General features: G+C 39.8%; 1 protein-coding gene across 4 annotated transcripts in view; it reads right to left on the reverse strand.

Annotated features, from left to right (window-relative positions):
* LOC101003272 (ATP-binding cassette sub-family A member 3-like) overlaps positions 1-14,731 on the reverse strand; it is a 176,598-nt gene that overhangs the window by 90,011 nt on the left and 71,856 nt on the right. For all 4 annotated transcript variants that reach the window (XM_031658405.1, XM_031658406.1, XM_031658404.1 and 1 more), the window contains exon 11: positions 12,919-13,053. In XM_031658405.1, the coding sequence (XP_031514265.1) occupies positions 12,919-13,053 (135 nt within the window). The remainder of the gene's footprint in view (positions 1-12,918; positions 13,054-14,731) is intronic.

The raw sequence follows: 14,731 nt of genomic DNA on the forward strand, positions 1-14,731 counted from the left end.
AACTAATCAAACTGTGACTTTTCCCCAGTATCTCCAATATTCATAACTGGTCAACTAACTCCCCATTTCCTCAAGCCACTAAACCAACAGCGACATTAGTTTCTTCCTTTTCCCTCAATCCCACATCTAACCTATACATAAGTCTTCAGTTATAACCTTAAAACACATTTTGCATCTTTTTTTTTTTTTTTTTTTTTTTGACAGAGTCTCACTCTGTCACCTAGGCTGGAGTGCAGTGGCGCAGTCTCAGCTCACTGCTACTCCACCTCCCAGGTTCAAACAATTTTCCTGCCTTAGCCTCCTGAGATTACGGGTACCCACCACCACACCCGGTTAATTTTTGTAATTTTAGTATAGACGGGGTTTCACCATGTTGACCAGGCTGATCTCGAACTCCTGACCTCAGGTGATCACCCGCCTCGGCCTCCCAAAGTGCTGGGATGACAGGTGTAAGCTACCATACCTGGCCTGTTTTGAATCTTTATACTGCGATCTCCAGTGCCACCAGCCTAGTCCATGGTGCCATCATATCCTACCTGAGCTACTATCAAAGCCTCCAATTTGTCTTCTTGTTTCCACTCACTGTCCTCACAACAGCCAGAATGGTCCTGCCTGTCCAATTGTACACTGGCACCACTTCTGATTCAAAACATAATCAACATGTGAAGCGTTTTCCAACCCAAGGGTTTTGATTTTTTTCTATTTGAATCTTTTGTTCCTTTTTTTTTTTTTTTCCTTGGGGAGGGGGATGGAGTCTCGCTCTGTCATCCGGGCTGGAGTGCAGTGGCATGATCTTGGCTCGCTGTAACCTCCGCCCCGCCGGGTTCAAGCAATTCTCCTGCCTCAGTCTCACAAGTGGCTGGGATAACAGGCGCCTGCCATCACGCCCGGCTAATTTTGTATTTTATTAGAGATGGAGTTTCACCATATTGGTCAGGCTGGTCGTGAACTCCTGACCTCAGGTGATTCACCCGCCTTGGGCTCCCAAAGTGTTGGGATTACAGGCGTGAGCCACCCACCGCACCTGGCCTGTTCCTAGCTTTTCAACCATCTGGTTCATTCTCATCTAGTATCAGCTCCAAGGGCACTGTTTCAGGTTTGGGTTTCCAGGAAACAGTTCTCAATTAGAAGATTAGAATGTAGTATGAACATTGTCCAAATCAAAATGAGGTCACTTGTGTTAAAAAACAACAACAACAACAACAAAAACAAACAAAACAAAAAAAACACAACACCTTAATAAATACATCTAGGGAAGGCCATGAAGAGAGAGTTCTCATGTACAAATGCCTGATAACAAGGGCTATCACAAAAGGCTCTGCAGAAACCACAACCTGGCAGCTGGGCACAGTGGCTCATACCTGTAACCCCAGCACTTTAGGAGGCTGAGGCAGATGGATCACCTGAGGTTAGGAGTTTGAGACCATCCTGGCCAACATGGCGAAACCTTGTCTCTACTAAAAATCCAAGAACTAGCCAGGCATGGTGGCACGTGCCTGTAATTTCAGCTACTCTGGAGGCTGAGACAAGAGAATTGCTTGAACCTAGGAGGCAGAGGTTGCAATAAGCCAAGATCACACCACTGTACTCTAGCCAGGGAAATAGAGGGAGACTCTGTCTCAAAAAAAAAAAAAAAAAAAAAAGAAAGAAAGAAAGAAAGAAAGAAAGAAAAGAAAAGAAAAAAAGAAACCACAACCTTGCATAAAGGCCATTGCAGTTCTACACAAAAAATGTTTCTGTAAAGACGTCTGCCCAGCAACTGCCTGCCTGACCTCAGACTGGCACCATGCTTGTTATTAATCCTTGTAGCCAAAAGTAATTATCTGAAGCAATCACATAATCCTCTTAATTCTCCTTTAAAAATCTTTATAATTCTTTGCTTCCATGAATATATATATATACACAATTTACCAACACACATGAATGCTCTATTCCCAAGTAAATACCATTTTCTTTCAGACAGCCTCTCTCTGTTATTGATATAAATGGTGTCAGAAGTGGGATCAAAGTGAGCTCACTTCAGAAGAATCAGCAGCCCCTGGAATCAAATGTGGTACAACTGAGGCCTCTACATTCTCTGCTTCCATGAGTTACTTTTTATGCCCCAGTGAATCTCTTCTCAGATTCTCATCCTCCCTCACTTTGGTGAGTGGTTTATGACTTCATATGGGGTTTGTTTTGGTTGTAAGGCCACCTTAGTAAAGAACCTTATCTCTCTCCTAGAATGATAAGACTTTCTTTTATGACAAGCCCTTTCTGGTATAAAGACAACTACCCTTCTGGTTTGAGTATCCTGGATTCTACATAATTTATATCCTGTGTCTGAGGCATGTATTTCTGCTGAATTCACATGGCCTGCATGCCTAGTTTAATATTTTGTTTGGTCTGCATGCCTGGGTTAAAGTTTTTGTGAACACTCTGATTTTGGTTTCATTTTGGCTTGCTTATGTGCATTTTTAAATGATTTGGCTCTTTCCCCTTGCTTGCTTCTAAAAACATTCTCAGAGTAAGAAAACATTCTAATGGTAGACGCAGATTCTAAAAGCTACTAGGATGGTCATTGCCATCTAAAACACCAGTCTACACTCCTGATATTTGCTGACAGGGTTAATGGGATTGTCTTTGCTCTCAAGAGATTAATAAGAACAAAATGGGATTCTCAAACATGAAGGAATGTTAGGTTTTCTGGGATTTGAGCTAGCATTATGGGCCATTTTGGAGCACATTTTTAAACCAATGGGAAAATTATGTTTAAAACATTCACAGCTGAAATGGTCATTCTCAAACGCTTTCAAAAGCTTCTAACTATAGAGTTGACATGTAGAGCCTTCTAAGTCCTCTATGATTTTTCCAGCCTACTCTGAATCTGCTGACTTTTCTACTGATGCTGAAATAAAACTCATTGTTTACAGCATTCCAGCCAAGAATAAAAACGTCTTAAAGGGCTTTCAAATTAATGGCTTGACAAATTACAGCAACCTGAACATTTTTCAGAAATGTCCATTTAGGATTGCCTGGCTAACAATCACTTATAGTGATGGGACAGTTAATTGAAGGATTATTAGTCTACAAGAAAAAGAACTAGGTAAATGTTCATAAAAGTGAGGCTTCCAGATCAAACGAGTCAAAATCTTGAGCTCAGATCAACATTATAAGGTATCTCTCTCCAACATAAACATTTTGCTTTGTCTACAAGGCAGGGCGAAAAAAGCCAAAAAAGAAACCTGCGCAAATGCTTCCCTACCTTCATTGACTAGTCAGCAAACCAGGCCAGCACACAAAAGAGGAGATTTGTTATTAAAAATGCAAGTCTACTTGGAGATTTTGTTTTCTTATACAATTTAGCCAGTCCTAGCTAAATGTAAGCATTGGAATACTTAATCCTAAGCTTATTTAAAACTGAAAAAAGAAAAAGAGTGTTTTGTTTGTTTTTTAAAAAATCAATCTGCTATGAAAGCTACTTTACCAAAAATTTTGGTCCACAGTCTCAATTGGAGAAAGTACCTAGCAGAGAAAATAAAGTTTAGTCATGTAAACAAGTCTCATTTTGTCAGACATATAATTTGGATCTAACTCTCCTTTATAAATTTGTGAGTTTGTATTACTCTAGCATGACTAAAATTCTAAAACAAATGCTACAGCGTCTTTGTGTGTGTGTGTACATATGTGTGTGTTTTGGTATGTTTCCACATTTGTACATGTTTTATTTTATGTATTGTGTCTACATGTAAAGTCTGGCCAAAAATCCCTTAAGAAATTCTCTTCAGATTAACTTAAAGGAGCACTCATATAAAATATACAGTAATTAACTCAAATTCCTTTTAGTTCATGTGACTTATGTATATCTTTAACAAATAAGCTGGCCTTAACATCACTGGTAAAATAAAAATAGAAATGTCTTCAAAATTGTCAACATACACCTTGCCCATACATTTTTGGGTTTACTCCTGAAACAGTTTTGTATGTTTCTCTGCTAGATGTTATAAGGTCACAAAATTATAACCCCAACTTAAAAACAGAATGATCTTTATGTAGCTCCTTGATAAGTAGGACTAATTTAATGCTGTTCATTTGATAAAAACATCTGTAACTTTTATGTTATCAGCAAAATACCCACATACTTGACGTAAAGGTTCTAACTTAGGTTAACTTAGGTAAACATATGATATTCACAGGCTATAAAAGTGGATAACAGGAAAATAGCTTAAAATGATGGCTAGCTTTGTCTAATATCTCAACTTTCATAAATAATCTAGGTATAATATTAACAATAAATTTGAGAAATATAAATGAGATAAACATTTATAAATAAACTTGTTATGTAACTTAAAATTTTAAATAGATGTTATGTTAAATTAAGTGATACTTATTGTTTGGGTCATTTCCAAATAAGACAAAAAAATAAAAAATTGCTGAACATAAATATGTTTGCTGTGGACTTCTTAAATTTTATAGAAACACTAAATAAATATATTTGGGTCTATTAATATAAAAACATATGTCATGGGGAAATATGCTTCAAAAGATTATAAAATGATTCTTTTCTATAAGATACAGATATGTGACAGTTCAAAATTGCTTACTAGAAATTAAGGTTATTAAAAGTTAAAATTCTATCAATATAGATAATTCTGTATATAGTATGCAAAAAGATGTGTTTTTGATAAAAATCATAAGGCATAAATATGTGTGTTCTTTATTGAGAAAAATATAATTTTGTCTAATAAAGAGGTTAAAGATTATTTCAAAAAGTGAATTTAGGAAATACATAAAAACAAAATAGAAAGGAACCAGGAAGTGAGAGAGAGAGAGAGAAAGAGAGAAAGAGAGAAAGAGAGAGAGAGGAAAGTTATGAATATATAGGCCAGGGACAGTGGCTCACACCTGTATTCCCAGTACTTCGGGAGACTGAGGCTGGGGGATCACCTGAGGTCAGGAGTTTGAGACCAGCCCAGCTAACATGGCAAAACCTCATCTCTACTAAAAGTATAAAAATTAGCTCGGCATGTGGTGCGCGCCTGTAATCCCAGTTACTCAGGAGGCTGAGGCAGGAGAATCACTTGAACCCAGGAGGTGGAGGTTGCGGTGAGCCAAGATCATGCCACCACACTATAGTCTGGGAAACAGAGTGAGACTCTGTCTCAAAAAAAAAAGAAAGTTATGGATATAAAGATATATTTTTGACAAGAAAGGCTGAAAAAAGAAAATAGTTTTGTGTAAAAAATCTTATGTGGTAACTTTTGTCCTAAGGTAAAATGACGTTATTTAAAAAACAGTAAGTATGGGATAAAGCAGAAAGTCTAAGCATATCACTGAATGTCTGAGTAAAGTGTGATAAGGTTTGTGAAGAATAAATTTATACAAGAAATTTGTGCGTAATTAGGTTACTATAATTAGAAGGGAATAATGTCTTTGTAAAGATTGAACTTAATATTAAAAATATACTAATACAAAACTAAAAATTTGGTCCCCTATGTTAGAACAACAGGTTTTCTTGAAGTACTGATCTGTTCTTGCTAAAAGTGCAAGAGGCTTTGATTTTTAATTCTAAAATCTGTTTCTTTAATAACTATCTTCTAAACTGCAGACAGTTTTTATTTTTGCATGTTTCTTCCTGAGACCCATTTAATTTGTATACTTTCAGGTCAGAAATATTGTTTTCTTCATTCAGAAAGGTGATTTCATTTCTTGGGATAGGGCTTTTCTCCTGAAGCTTCTCTAATTCATCTCAAAAATTCAAAAACCTCAAAAATTCAACTTTTGCTGTATCCACTGCATATGATTTGCAGTGGATCATACATCACTGCCCTCAATCCTCATCCTCCCCTTGAAAAGGTTTATCTTTTTGCTTGGTTGGGGTGATAATTTTCTCTTCAACTTTTTCATCATCTCCTGTAACTTTTGCTCCAGTTTTAACTTGGCTGTTATGATCTGACACTGCAATGTTCTGTCCTGAAGGCCTAGAAAAGCAATATTTTCTTTCAGGATAACTTGATCCTAAACTCTTGGCTTTACCTGATATATCTGAGTTTTTCCATGTAACCAGAAAATTTCTCATGCTTTTTACTAAAAGCTGTGTATTCCCCTACCAAGGTACCAGTTTCCTTGCTTACATTCTTCTATGACACGATATACATTCACAATTTTGGACATACTTCCTATGTCTGATTAAATTCAGGTAACTTTTCATTAGGCTTGACTTCCAGGATACCTAAGTAAGCTTCCCAAAAGGAAAAGCAATCACACTATAGAAGGTTCTTTACCTTTTTGGTAACTGACCTAAAACACAGTATTTTTTGTTTTATCAAGGTAATTTCCTACGTTATCTTTATGAGATTTCTTTTTGATTACTCAGGTTTGAAAGCATTATGTTTTGTATACCCATATAACTTTAAGTTAATTTTACTTTTTACAATTTATTTTTAATTTTCATAGGTGCATAATCGTTGTATATATTTATGGGGTGCACGTGATATTTTGCTAGAAGCATACAGTTTGTAATGATCAAAACTGGGTAACTGGGATATCCATCATCTCAAACATTTATTATTCCTTTGTATTGGGAAAAGTCCAGGCTGAGCGTGGTGGCTCACACCCATAATCCCAGCACTTTGGGAGGCCAAAGCGGGCGGATCACCTGAGGTCAGGAGATCAAGACCAACCTGGCTAACATGGTGAAACCCTGTCACTACTAAAAATACAAAAATTAGCCGGACATGTTGACATGTGCCTGTAATCCCAGCTGCTTGGGAGGCTGAGACAGGATAATTGCTTGAACCAGGGAGGCAGAGGTTACAGCGAGCCAAGATCATGCCACTGCACTCTAGCCTAGGTGACACAGTGAAACTTTGTCTCAAAAAAAAAAAAAAAAAAAAAAAAAAGTCCAAACTTTCTCTCCTATTTTAAAATATGCAGCAAATTATTACTAATTGTAGTTGCCTTTCCGTGCCATCAAATACTTTCTATCTAACTGCATTTTTGTACTCGTCAAGAAACCCCTTTTTATGCCCTACTCTGCACTACCCTTTCTAGTCAGTGGTCACCACCACTCTATTCACTACTTTCACGAAATGAATTATTTTAGCTCCACATATGAATGAGAACATGCAGTGTTTGTCTTTCTGTGCCTGGTTTATTTCACTTAACATAATGTCCCCAGTTCCATCCATGTTGCTGCAGATGACTTGATTTCATTCTTTCTTGTGGCTCAGTAATCTTCCACTGTGTATATACACCACATTTTCTTTACACATTCATCTCCTGATGGACATTGAGGTTGATTCCATATCTTGGTTAGTGTGAGTTATGCTACAATAAACATGAGCGTGCAGATAGATCTTTGACACATTGACTTCCTTTCTTTTGGATACATATCTAGCAGTGGGATTGCTGGATCATATGATGGTTCTATTTTCAGGTTTATGAGCAACCCCTGTACCATTTTCCAGCATGGCTGTACTAATTTACATTCCCACCAATAGTATACAAGAGTTTCCCTTTCTCTGCATCCTCACCAGCATTTATTATTTTCTGTCTTTTTTATAATATCGGTTTAGCTGGGTTGAGATAATATCTCTTTGGGGTTTTGATTTGCATTTTCCTGATGATTAGCTGCATTGACAGGTTTTTCATATACCTGTTGGCCCTTTGTATTACTTCTTTTGAGAAATGCCTATTTGGATCTCTTGCCTATTTTTAAATTGGATTTTTTTTTTTTTTTGGCTAGTGAGTTGTTTCAGTTCCTTTTATATTTTGGCTATTAATCCCTTGTTGGATGAATAGTTTGCAAATATTTTCTCCCAGTCTGTAAACTGTGTCTTCCCTTTGTTGATTGTTTCCTTCCTTCACTGTGCAGAAGCTTTTTTTTTTTTTTTTGAGATGCAGTCTCACTCTGTCGCCCTGGCTGGAGTACAGTGGCGCAATCTCAGCTCGCTGCAACCTCCGCCTCTCGGGTTCAAGTGATTCTTCAGCCTCTGCCTCCTGAGTAGCTGGGACTACAGGCACATGCCACCACGCCCGACTAATTTTTTGAATTTTTAGTAGAGATGGGGTTTTACTGTATTGGCCAGGCCGGTCTCAAACTCCTGACCTCGTGATCCACCTGCCTTGGCCTCCCAAAGTCCTGGGATTACAGGCATGAGCCACCGTGCTTGGCCAGAAGCTTTTAAGCCTGACGCAATTCCATTTGCCAATTTTTGCTTTGATGCCTGTGCTTTAGAGGTCTTATTCAAGAAATCTTTGGCCAGATGCAAGATGAATAGCCAGTCCATGTCCCTTAGGATTATATTAGGACAGATAGCCAAGGAATCTTTATAGCTCTGGACACAAGTAAATATATATTGGTGTTCATTTCAAATGAATACAAAAATCTCTGATCTGATAGTGATGGAAAGAGAGATGTTCCAAATCAATGGTCTTACATTATGTCCATAGGTTGTGTTAATCTCCTGCCACAGGCAAATGATACTAGACACAGCTGCAACTGAGTCAACTATTTACTTGAGTTTGTGGTAGATCCACTGTCATCCCACAGCATTCATCTGGGTGGATTTTTGCACGAATCAGAGTGGTAACTTAAATGGTGATGTGACCAGGGATCACTACTAATACATTCTTTTTCTTCCAGTCACCCAGGCTGGAATGTAGTGGTGCCATCTTGGCTCATTGCAACCACTGCCTCCCGGGTTCAACTGATTCTCCTGCCTTAGCCTCCCGAGTAGCTGGGACTACAGGAGCGTGCCACCATGCCCGGCTAATTTTTGTATTTTTAGTAGAGATGGGGTTTCACTGTGTTAGCCAGGATGATTTTGATCTCCTGACCTTGTGATCCACCTGCCTCAACCTCCCAAAGTGTTAGGATTACAGGCATGAGCCACCACGCCCAGCCTCTAGTAATACATTCTTCAAAGGTGGTTCTAATATCTGCCACTTTCCCAGAATGTAACAATGCTTTTGATTTACCATCTTGGCTAGTGGAGGTAGGTAGTTTCAAAGGATTCAACTTGATTTGACCCTGTAGGGGCAGCTCTTCTCTAGAGGCCATGGGGCCAATGTAAGGGTTACACCAGCTACAAAGTATGTCATTTCCAATTGTACGTGTGACAGCTGTGGAGATGCCCACTGGGTGTGTCCACGGTCCCAGTGAACCTACTGTAAGCCGGACAAGGACCAGGATTTCATTTATTACCTAGCCTGCACATACCCCTGGTTAAACAAGGGGACTATGAGGACACTTTGCATCTCTGAGTATTACCTAGACAAATAGCTATAGGTCCTTTTGCAGAAAGACTCGGGTAATCATTATCATGTGCCTTTGCCTTAGTTTTGCAGTCTGCTTCCACTTAGCAATCAAGCCCCTCCTCCAGTCAATAGGTGTCAGCTCTGAAAACTGAAAAGGATGGAGGAGACCATTAATTACTACTGGGTGCCTTGCCTCCGGCTCCTAATGATTCATTCATCCACACTTCTGGTTGTATGGTTTGAGCAATGCCCTCACTGGCTGCCCATCTATCTTGCCTCCAGGAAATTGTGTTTTATTAACCATCATTTGTGGATCAAGTGCCCCAGACTGCCACTCCAAACTTGTCACTTATTAGGAAAATTGTTCACGCCTGTGCCACACCCTGATCGCGATTATTTTTGAATCATATCTCCGTTGTTATCAGTGAGTCCAGTTCTGCAATAATATCTCCTATTGGCAACAGTTCCCAATGATGCTGGTGTTCCTCTTATTAGCACATTTCTTAATGCTTCGATAAATGCTCTCTGGGTCCACTTGCAAAACAGTCATATAGTAGATTCATTGGATGGGACTGATTCAGGGTTTCTCTGAGGTTGCAGTCAAGGTGTTAACTTGGACTGTAGTCACCTGAAGCTTGACAGAAGCCAAGACATCCACTTCCAAGGGGGCTCACTCACACGGCTGGGAAGCTGGTACTGGTTATATTGGAAAGCCTTGGTTCTTGTCCACAGAAGCAAGTCCACAGGGCAGCTTGAAAGACATGGTGGCTTACTTAAGGGCAAGCAACTGAAGACCAAAGTAAAATTCACAATACCTGCTATTTTCACTTCCATTGTATTATACAGATCACACAGGAGAGGACTGGACAAGGGTGTGAATATCAGGAGGTGAGGATCGCTGGGGACCATCGTGAAGCCTGCCAACTGTAGTCTACCCTCCAGTTCCAGTGATTCATGTTCCTCCCATGTGCAAAATACCTTCACCTGCTCCCAATTCCACAATCCTTTATAGCATCGACTCAAAGTCCTGGTAAAGCAAACCTGCACAGATTAGGAATTTAAGCTTTTCTAGAGCTCTCCTATTCTTTTGATTAAGTCTGGGGCTTAGTTCTCAGTTTTTTTCTTTTCTTTGGCTACTGAGGATGAGAATCTCTTTATATGTTTCCTAGGAGGCTCACTAAATTTTATAACACCTAGCCTCTGATGGTTAATTGTAAACAATGTCCATGTATCCGTTCTCCCCCAGCAATACCTATCCAATTCTATAGTTCATATAACCACTAATACTCCCATATTTTTCAAATGCTTGATGGATGTCACTAACTGATGCATTTATTTCCCCTGGTATATCATCCCAATTCACCACATATGAACACTGTACTGCTAACTTGTACCAGAGTCTACCACTTATCATTTACTTTCTCTGGCAACTCTGGGTATCAGTAATCACTAACTGGTTCCCTGGGAAGTAAACTGTAAGATGAAAATTGGCATCCAGGAAGTTTACATAAGAGAAATTAGCATGCAGGAGTGTTCTTGGGCCCAACACCTGTGTGAAGAAAGGAAGGATACCAATTTGAGAGAGAGAATAGTAGGGCTACAGTACATACAGTGACAACAAGGTCAACCACACAAGGAGTTCTGCAGCTTGGATGACCATTCAGAGCTGACTGGAGCTGGAGGAAAAAGCTGGGCCTTAGTATCCCCACCTTGAGCAGTCACTGGATGTAGGCTATTCCAGGAAAACGAGCCTAATTTGGGATGAGGTGGCTCTGTTCAACTGAGGTTATATTGTTGGAGAGGGTCATGGCATCCACAATGGCCATATTTTCAGAGATGCTTCATTAACATAACTTATCATTAACATAACATAACTTATCAGAAATGTTCCTCCTGTCCATCGTTCTCTCAATTAATAGATCATCACTCTATTTATTTTCCTAATGGCATATACTGTGTACTACAATTATCTTATTTTGCATTCAATTGTTAAGCACTTTTATCCACACTAAAATATAAGTTGTAGTTTATAGGATCCTTTCCTTACACCATATACAAAAATCAACTCTGGCAGAGATTTCATGAAGATGCCAAAAGCAATTGCAAGCAAAGCAAAAATTGACAAATGAGATCTAATGAAACTAAAGAGCTTCTGCACAACAAAAGAAACTATTAACACAGTAAACAGACAACCCACAGAATAGGAGAAAAATTTTGCAAACTATACATCTGACAAAGTCTAATATCCAGCATCTATAAGGAACTTAAACAATTTACAAGAAAAAACAAATCCCATTAAAAAGTCGACAAAGGACATGAACAGAGATTTTTCAAAAGAAGACATACATGTGGCCAAGAAGCATATGAAAAAAAGCTCAATACTGCTGATCATTAGAGAAATGCAAATCAAAACTACAATAAGTTACCACCTCATATCAGTCAGAATAACTATTACTAAAAAGTCGGCCAGGCGCGGTGGCTCAAGCCTGTAATCCCAGCACTTTGGGAGGCTGAGACGGGCGGATCACAAGGTCAGGAGATCGAGACCATCCTGGCTAACACGGTGAAACCCCGCCTCCACTAAAAATACAAAAAATTAGCCGGGTGTAGTAGCAGGCGCCTGTAGTCCCAGCTACTCGGGAGGCTGAGGCAGGAGAATGGCGCGAACCCAGGAGGCGGAGATTGCAGTGAGCCGAGATCGCGCCACTGCACTCCAGCCTGGGTGACAGAGCAAAGACTCCATCTCAAAAATATAAAAAAATAAAAAAATAAAAAAATAAAAAAAGTCAAAAAGTAACATACTGGTGAGGTTGCAGAGAAAAGGGAATGCTTATACACTGTTAGGGGAGTGTAAATTAGTTCAACCATTGTGGAAAGTAGTGTGGCAATTCCTCAAAGAGTTAAAGCAGAACTACCATTTGACCCAGCAATCCCATTACTGGGTATATACCCAAAGGAACAGAAATTGTTCTATCATAAAGACACATGCACGGGTACATTCATTGCAGCACCATTCACAATAGCAAAGACATGCAATAAGCCTAAATGCCTATCAATGGTAGACTGAATAAAGAAAACGTGGTACATATACACCATGGAATACTACGCAGCCACAGAAAAGAACGAGATCATTTCTTTTGCAGGAACATGAATGGAACTGGAGGCCGTCATCTTTAGCAAACTAACACAGGAACAGAAAAACAAATACCGCATGTTCTCACTTAAGAGTGGGAGCTAAATGATGAGAACACATGGACACAAAGAGGGCAACAACAGGCACTGGGACCTCCCAGAGGGTACAGGTTGGGAGAAGGGAGAGGGGCAGAAAAAATAACTATTGGGTACTAGACTTAGTGTCACCTGGGTGACAAAATAATCTTGACATCAAACCATTATGACCTGAGTTTTTCGATATAACAAACCTTCACATGTACCCCTGAACACAAAATAAATGTTAAAGAAAAAACAAAATCTAATTATATTCTGGAGGGAGGAGAAAATGACACTTTTGATTATATACTATATATATTTTATCTTTCTCAAAGGAAGTAAACATGATGGCTATGACCTGTTATTAACATCTAATTTTTATTTTGATATTTCCAGTAACAAGCATTTACAATGAACTGTAAACTAAGCTTCAGTTTCATCAAGAATAAAAGATCTTTGAAACAGTACCTTGCACAAATGTTTGATCTGGATACCTGCTCTCAAATCAGTTGGTTCAGCTTCAAAATACTTGCTTTGCATTTGCTCATAAAATTCACTTACTTCAGTTTTTTTCTCAGGTGATTCCACAAACCAGTAAGAGCGCTATGAAGGGAAGAAAAGTACAATCACTGCCATGGCACAGAAAGGCAGTACTAAACAACACTTCGGTCTGTTAGCTTTTGTACTGAGATGGATTGCACAAAATTTCTTGAAATTAAAATTTTGCAGCTAATTGGCTAGTGTCTCAACACCCCGTGCATAAAACATGGACCATCCTTTTTTTTTTTTTTTTTTTTTGAGACAGAGTCTTGCTTTGCTGACCAGGCTGGAGTGCAATGGCGCAATCTCGGCTCACTGCAACCTCCACCTCCTGGGTTCAAGCAATTCTCCTGCCTCAGCCTCCCGAGTAGCTGGAACTGCAGGTGTGCACCACCACACCTGGCTAATTTTTGTATTTTTAGTAGAGACGTGGTTTTGCCATGTTGGCCAGACTGGTCTTGAATTCCTGACCTCAGGTGATCCGCCCTCCTTGGTCTCCCAAAGCGCTGGGATTACAGGCATGAGCCGCGGTGCCCAGCCAAAAAGCAGACTATTCTGTTAAAACTGTAAGAGGCCGGGTGCGGTGGCCCAGGCCTGTAATCCCAGCACTTTGGGAGGCCGAGGCGGGTGGATCACGAGGTCAGATCGAGACCATCCTGGCTAACACGGTGAAACCCCGTCTCTAATAAATACCCGGAAAAAAAAAAAAAAAAAAGGCCGGGCGCTGTGTCTCACGCCTGTAGTCCCAGCTACTCAGGAGGCTGAGGCAGAAGAATGGCATGAACCCGGGAGGCGGAGCTTGCAGTGAGCCGAGATCGCGCCACTGCACTGCACTCCAGCCTGAGTGACAAGAGGGAGACTCCATCTCAAAAAAAAAAAAAAAAAAAAAAAAATCTTAAGGAGGACAAAAGAAAATCACTGAGAGATGAGGCCATAGCAAACAGTATTATATTACTCTATTGGATCTTCTTTTCTGAGCGATACAGAAGTGAAAGATAATATGAAAAAATACTGAGAAGAGAGGTCAGGATGCAAATACTCCTCCTTTCTCCGTGGTTCTGACTCTAGGAGATCTTACCTAACCAAGGAAATAATGCAGGTGGTGAGCACCCAGATATAACTAACCTCTCCTAGCACATAAAGACCCATCATATATTAATTTATTTTTATTTTTATTTTTTTGAGATGGAGTTTCGCTCTTGTTGTGCAGGCCGGAGTGCAATGGTGTGATCTCGGTTCACTGCAACCTCCACCTCCTGGGTTCAAGCAATTCTCCTGCCTCAGACTCCCGAGTAGCTGGGATTGCAGGCACCCGTTACCATGTCCGGCTAATTTTTGGATTTTTGTAGAGATGGAGTTTTGCCATGTTGGTCAGGCTGGTCTCAAACTCCTGACCTCAGAAGATCCACCCACCTTGGCCTTCCAAAGTGCTGGGATTACAGGCGGGAGTCACTGCATTGGCCCCATCATATATTAATGTCTTTATGCCAGAGTTTAATCCTTTTAAAACATTTTCCTATAAAAGTGATAGATGACTCATAATTTGTAAAGTTTGAGGTCTCAAGCTTTCTTTTTTTTTTTTTTTTTTTTGAGATGGAGTGTCGCTCTGTCGCCCCAGCTGGAGTGCAATAGCACGGTCTTGGCTCACTGCAACCTCTGCCTCACGGGTTCAAGCGATTCTCCTGCCTCAGGCTTCAGAGTAGCTGGGAGTGCAGGCACGCCACCACACCTGGCTAATTTT

Source organism: Papio anubis, chromosome 18, assembly GCF_008728515.1.
Source record: "Papio anubis isolate 15944 chromosome 18, Panubis1.0, whole genome shotgun sequence".
Lineage (NCBI taxonomy): Eukaryota > Metazoa > Chordata > Mammalia > Primates > Cercopithecidae > Papio > Papio anubis.